Consider the following 6,188-nt stretch of genomic DNA (forward strand, 5'->3'; position numbering starts at 1 on the left):
TACCAAATTGGCAAAGAAGAAGAAGTAAAAGGACGGTTTTAAGCAAGATAAAAGTTTAGGAGATCCTAATACCATTTACCCTTATTTATTTATGCTTTTAGAGCTTGAAGATAGGACTTTACTTAGCACACTCATCTAAACTCGAAAGCAAAAAAGAGTTTTTAGGCTAAAAAGCAGTCTTAGCTTCCAAGTTTTAAACAATAATAACTTGGGAGTTCATTCAGCATAAATGAACAATAAATAAATGAACAGAATGGGATCCACATATATTTTGTGTACGTAGGAGTTGATTCAGCATGAACTGTATTGTATTGTTTTTGTACTTGTGTAGTGTATACAGCTAACTTAGAGTGTGTACACAGCTTGAATATTTGACCCATAGCGGCATTCTGAAATAGTGCACGTTAACAGCTTTGACCAATCATTGCTACTGCTACATCCATAAAAGCCATGGTATACAATACAACTGTCTGTCCAATTGTGTTTCCGCGTGAAATCCATTGTCATCATATGCAGGGAGCTCTGAAATCTGAAGGAGGAGGAGCATCAATGATCAATTAATCATCATCATCTTGCAATGCACAACACAAGCAATGTCACGAAGCTTCCACATCAATATCATTATTCTTTAGTCTATAATTTTAGATGGGAAATTAATACATCAATCCCAACCTACTAAAGTTTTAGACACTTGTGTCGAAAAATAATTGGAGAGAGAGGTCAGGTCCTGTTGTTTCAGTGGATCCATACTTCCATTGTCAATATTTTAGGAGCATTCACATCTATTGTCAATTGTGTGTGCTCCCTATCTCCCTATAGGCTATAGATATCTTATCCTTGATTCTTTTTTTCTTTTTGATACTTGATTTTCTTATATTATCACGACTTGAGAAAAGCAGATTATGAGTTAAAAAAAAATAAAAAATTGTTTTAAATTACGATGCAGTATGAGCTGATATTTGGGGCGGACCTTGATTGAGTTTTGATTTTTCTTTGGCTTCTATTAATACAAATATCCCAGCCTCCATGATGCAGAATAAAGAATCAAAAGCACAAAGCAATTCATAATCGAGGTGATCTAAAGATAATTAAAAGCACTTCATAATAGGGTGTTCTAAAGATAATTAAGACCTAGATGAAGTAAGTTTTTATCAGTTCAATTGGTGAAATATTTTATCGTCAAATAAGAAATTTGAGTTTAAATCTTACCTATACCAAAAATCAAATATTTTGGCCTAATGATAAAGGAACCAGCATCACACATTCAAAACTTGTCATATTTATCAAAAAAATAAATAAGACCCGACATAAACAATACACATAGACATAGTTGATTAAAACCATATGACCTTAAAGTTCTTAGGCATCTAACACGATACACAGAGACTAAAATAAAACATTGTCACATCTTTTTTTTTTACCATTGTGCCTTTGAAATAGTGTCAGATATTAGATCACAGGAAAATGATGTTACACTAATTACAACATCTCAATAAGTTAGTAATATTCTTTTGTATCTCCAACATTGCTCACCAAGATATTTTTGTGTTGGATAAAAAGGGAATTCAATTAAGATGATAGCAATTTCATTAAAAATGAGATTCATTAGAGTTTGATTCCTAATCCACATCTGAGGAGCTCCTCTACCCAAAGCAAAGGCAGACCCATTGTTCTTTTTTTTTCTTCAGCATATCCGTCGTTCTTGTTTCTTTAGCATCTTTTTTAGTGTATAAACATATCGTATGCATATAAAAATCCTAGAAGCTGAGATCCATCAACAAAAAAATTGAAATCCACCAATTGGAAGGTAATATGGAGTACACCTATAACATATTGAGTATGTGTTTGGCATGGCTTAATTTTGCAAACTTATTTTATATTCAGCTTATTTTTGTTACTATTTATTAAGTTTCCCAGCACTTTTTGATACTGTTAATGAATCTTATTGTACTATTTCAACTCATTTTTACTTTTATCTACAGTATTTTCAACAAAAAAATTTTCAATTTCAACAAAATAAACTGATCCCAAATAGACCCTGAATGAAATTTATAGATGAGATGTACTTTGTTGAAATAAATATCAGAATGATTTTAGTAAATCCCAAATGCAAGCGAGAGATAATTTAAAAGCATTTTATTGAGAAATTCTTATGTTTACTATTAAAACGCAATGGAGGGTACTATCATTCTGTAAGGTTTCATCAATATAATGGAGGGTAAGCTTATCGCCAGGTCTTTTTTTATTTATGAAAAGCAGTCACCAGGACTTAAGACTCTTAGTAACACTCAAATCAATGTAGTGCATGGAAAGCCAGAGCCAAAGGCATGGACAGAGAAAGTGATTGATTAATTTATCTTCCCATAGCATATAGAAGATTGTGATATTTGCTACGTTTGCCAGTGTCATTATCAGACCCAAATTAACAAATATACACAAATGCGTGTGGGGGAGCGTGTCTATGTACTTTTAAAATAAAAGGGGAGAGAGAGAGAGAGAGAGAGAGAGAGAGAGGTTTGCAATTGCAACTTTCTAAAAAGCATAAAGTTGTGTGAAGAAATTCAAGAAAATGGAGATGCATTCATCTGGAGATTAGAGAAAAGAGACAAACACCCACATGGCTATGGCTATGACTTTTTTTTTTTTTTTTCTTTTAAAGGCCAAATCCCAGTAGTCCACCCTCTTTTTTTGTCATCCACCAGGACCACCACCCAAAATGACAAACATTCATTCTTACAATTTTTGCTTTTGTAAACATTTTTCTTAATTTCATTCCTTCACTTAGCTTAACAAATGCTTACCTAAACGGTAGGTAAGTAATAACAATCCCCAAAATTAAAGCTAAACCCCTCTCAAATCTCTCTCTCTCTCTCTCTCTCTCTCACTTCTATCCACCACAAAAACCCATTTCCTTCAGCTAAAAACAAAAATAATATTGTAGAAAGAATCTACCTCAAATGAACTTTTGCTTCTATTGAAGCTCATCTTTCTCCTATCAAAAATCTGCACCAAAATACCAAAAAAAAAAATTCAAATTGGTAACAACATTAGAAGCAGAAAAAGCAGGTAAAAAAAAAAAATCAACCTCATGTTCCAGATAGACATACATACCATCATCACGTTTCTTCATCAAATTTCTAGTAAATAATAAGCAAATAACTAGAAACCCAACTCCTGCCGCCCCTCCTAATATTATAGCCACTGTCTTTCCAGTATTTCCACCTGTCCCTACATTTAATTTAAAACACATCTCACAACATCAATATATTAATAAAACTACACTAAATAAAAAAATGTTCAATGTTTCATACAGTAAATAACCACTAATCTGGCTTGGGATTAGGCCAAAAAAGCCCCATACATAAATTAGTCAATAAACAATAAACAAATAAATAAAGCAGAAAACATCGTTAATCTAGATGAAAATCAAAATTTTGTAGGTAAAAACAGGAACTTTACCTGATGAAGATGAAGATGAAGAGGAAGATGAGGAGGATGAAGAAGATCTCCTAGGAACCCCATTTGGATAGTAATTATAACTAATAAAGCACTTATGCAGATAGACTTGGCCTGAAATAGAGCTCCCACATTCAACCTGAGCTCTCTGCACAGAACTCTTCACACAATCCCCACAATCTGTGTCCCCCAAATCCCCCTCACACTGAGCCAACATATACACATCTTGATAGCTCGTGGTGTAAAAGCCATGGCCACTGACAACCCCATTTTCCAACACAGTAAAAGCTGAGTCCCTCCTCTCCTGAAACCCAACTCCAGCCACGTTGGTTGAGCCACAAGTCTTGTAGAGCATTTCATACCCTGAAATCTGAGCAAACCCAGAAACCTCATATAGAAGGTAACAGCCAAGGAGCTGGACTCTAGCGGCTACAGTTTTGCCACAGAGACTGTTAGCCATTTGGGGCAGTTTGTTGACACAGTTGTAACACTCAGCATTGTTAAGGTCTCCTCTGCATTGGAAGAGACCAGAGATGGTGGTTTGGCCAGTACCAGAGGTGGTATTGAAGTACCTGGCCTTTGAAGACTGTGAAACAAGGGAATTAAAGAGAGCTGAGAGTGTTTGTGAGTAAACCCCAGTTGGATCTGAAAAGGCTTGCTTTGCACACCCCTTGTAAACTAAATCTGTATTAGAAACAGATTTGGCAAGTGGGATAAGCTCCAAATTGGTAAGGAAAATCAGAGAATAAAGGAAAAGAGAAAAGGGTTTTGAGGAAAAACCCATTTGGGGTGGAGTTGAGGGATCAAATCATGGCAGGTTTTTGAGAAGTAGTTCTTGTGGTTGGAACTGTGGGAAAGATTTGGGGGTCTTGTTTTTGATTCTTTGATTTCTATTGCTTTTTGCTCAAAAAGGGTTTGGAATTTGGTTTTGGTTTTTGGTTCTGTGGTGCTTTGGATGGGATTCACTTTACCTTTGAATACTCCTATCTTATTCTTACCTCTTAAGTCTGAAGAGACATGCAGCTGCAGAGGCTGAGGTGTCTGATATGTGCTACCTCCACTCTACGCAGAGTACAGTGTGTAGTGTGTACCATTGATAAAAATATATTATTTTTTGGAACAGTGAACTATTTTTTGGGGTTTAATAATGTTAGCTTTTAATATTTGAAGAGATTCAGTTCAGAGAATGAGAACAAAAATGTTTTAAACAACACACTAAAAATAAAAATAACTAATGCTTAAAAAAAAAGACAAAATTCTTTCATGTAATACAGTAATAGGGAGATGTGGAGGAATCTGATTTTGTGGGCAAGAGGTGCATGAAGTTTGACTGAAGTACATCATACTTTGAGCTACGGTTTGAACTTTGAACCATGAACCATGAATTGAATAATGGGTTTGTTTATTGTTTTTTCTTTTTGTTCTAATTTAAGTTTTGAGTACGTGAGGTATTTGGCACAAGAAACTGGTGATGATGCCATTTAAGATTTGGAGCCTAGCATTTGCCCAAGAATATTTAACTTGGAGAAGCAACTCATGACAACTACATGAATCATTTACTACTAGCACATCACAGTTAGCAGTTAGGTTGAATATTAAAACAAAGTTGGGAGATTGATTTTTGGATAAATTATTGCTAAACTTTTCGTGATTCATTTTTTATTCTGTGTTACGAAGGAACCAATGTCCAATAAACTGGTATTTTTGGTAAGGGCAAGATTTAGATACAGTATTTAGATATTATTCTTTAGATTCTTTTCTTAAGATTCTGTTATGTAGATTTTTTCTCATGAAATAGAATTGTATTTTTTAATTAAGTAGTCACATGACCGAATCTTAAGAGAAGAACCTAAAAACCAGCACTTAAAGTACTGTACCTAAGTTTTGTCCTTTTAGTAACTGGGTCTGTTTGGTAAATAAGTTTGAGTAAGGTATTTAGGGTATTTTTGATATACGTATGGGTAAAAAAATGTATTGAAATGTGTGTAAGTGCCCGTTCGTTTTAGCTTTTAGGGGCTAAAACGCACGTTTGTCTAAAAGACAGATGGAAATATGCGTTTGGTGAAGCAGAAACGCAACTTTTATATAAAAGTTGCGTTTTGGATGAAGGCATAAACGCACAAGACAGTTATAGACCTCTGGAGGTCCATAAACAAAAACTCAAATGTGCGTTTGAATGGTATCCGTTGGCCTTTGTAGAAAAATACCAAATTACCCTTGATAAATGGCTTCAGTTCTCACGCGGTCCTCATTCCTCTCATCTCATCTCTCTGCTCTGCCCCCTCAATAACAAATTTCCAAATCCAAACACAAAAAAAATCTATAACAAATTCCCAAATCAACTAAGGAAAAAAAAAAAAAAAAATCAATCCCTTGCATGGGTGTTACAGACGATGTGCTAAGAGAAAAGGGGAAAAAAAGAAAAGAAAAGAGGAAGAATGATTGAAGGAGAGCTCTATTGAGTTTGTGGAATGTTCTAGGAAAAACAAAGAGCAGAAAAGAGTAAAGGAAAAAAAGAAAGAAGGAAAAAAAAAGAAAAGAGTAAGGGTATATTTTTAGTAAAGGGAGAAAGGAAGTGCTAAGAAAAAAAAAAAAAAAGGAAGAAGGAGAGCTGGAACGTTCTGAGTTTGAATGAAGTGGTAGATTGCAAAAGAGAAAAGAAGTTAAAAAAGAAAAGTGGAAGGGAATGTGTGTGGAGGAGAAAAAACAAAGGGAAAAAAAGGGAAAAAAAA

General features: G+C 34.5%; 1 protein-coding gene across 3 annotated transcripts; it reads right to left on the reverse strand.

Annotated features, from left to right (window-relative positions):
• Window positions 1-245: 245 nt before the first annotated feature.
• LOC126688556 (plasmodesmata-located protein 2-like) lies at window positions 246-4,562 on the reverse strand. Of its 3 annotated transcripts, none has more exons than XM_050383291.1 (4): window positions 3,460-4,562; window positions 3,112-3,222; window positions 2,953-3,003; window positions 246-529 (listed from the first exon to the last, which is right to left on the reverse strand). In XM_050383291.1, exons 1-3 carry the CDS (start codon window positions 4,238-4,240, stop codon window positions 2,996-2,998), a joined length of 900 nt encoding a protein of 299 aa, XP_050239248.1. In that variant the 5' UTR covers window positions 4,241-4,562; the 3' UTR covers window positions 246-529; window positions 2,953-2,995. The 3 variants fall into 3 exon arrangements, with proteins under 3 accessions (XP_050239248.1, XP_050239246.1, XP_050239247.1); XM_050383289.1 differs by having other exon boundaries at window positions 3,112-3,228; window positions 3,460-4,553; XM_050383290.1 differs by having other exon boundaries at window positions 246-571; window positions 3,112-3,228; window positions 3,460-4,553.
• Window positions 4,563-6,188: the final 1,626 nt, after the last annotated feature.

This window comes from Quercus robur, chromosome 6 (assembly GCF_932294415.1).
Source record: "Quercus robur chromosome 6, dhQueRobu3.1, whole genome shotgun sequence".
In the NCBI taxonomy this organism is placed as follows: Eukaryota; Viridiplantae; Streptophyta; class Magnoliopsida; order Fagales; family Fagaceae; genus Quercus; species Quercus robur.

Bases quoted from the DNA above. Each gene is read 5' to 3' on its own strand.
- LOC126688556 (XM_050383289.1), bottom strand. From the start codon at position 4,240: ATGGGTTTTTCCTCAAAACCCTTTTCTCTTTTCCTTTATTCTCTGATT. The intron at 3,229-3,459 runs GTAAAGTTCCTG...AATTAAATGTAG, and splicing joins TTCATCTTCATCTTCATCAG to GGACAGGTGGAAATACTGGA.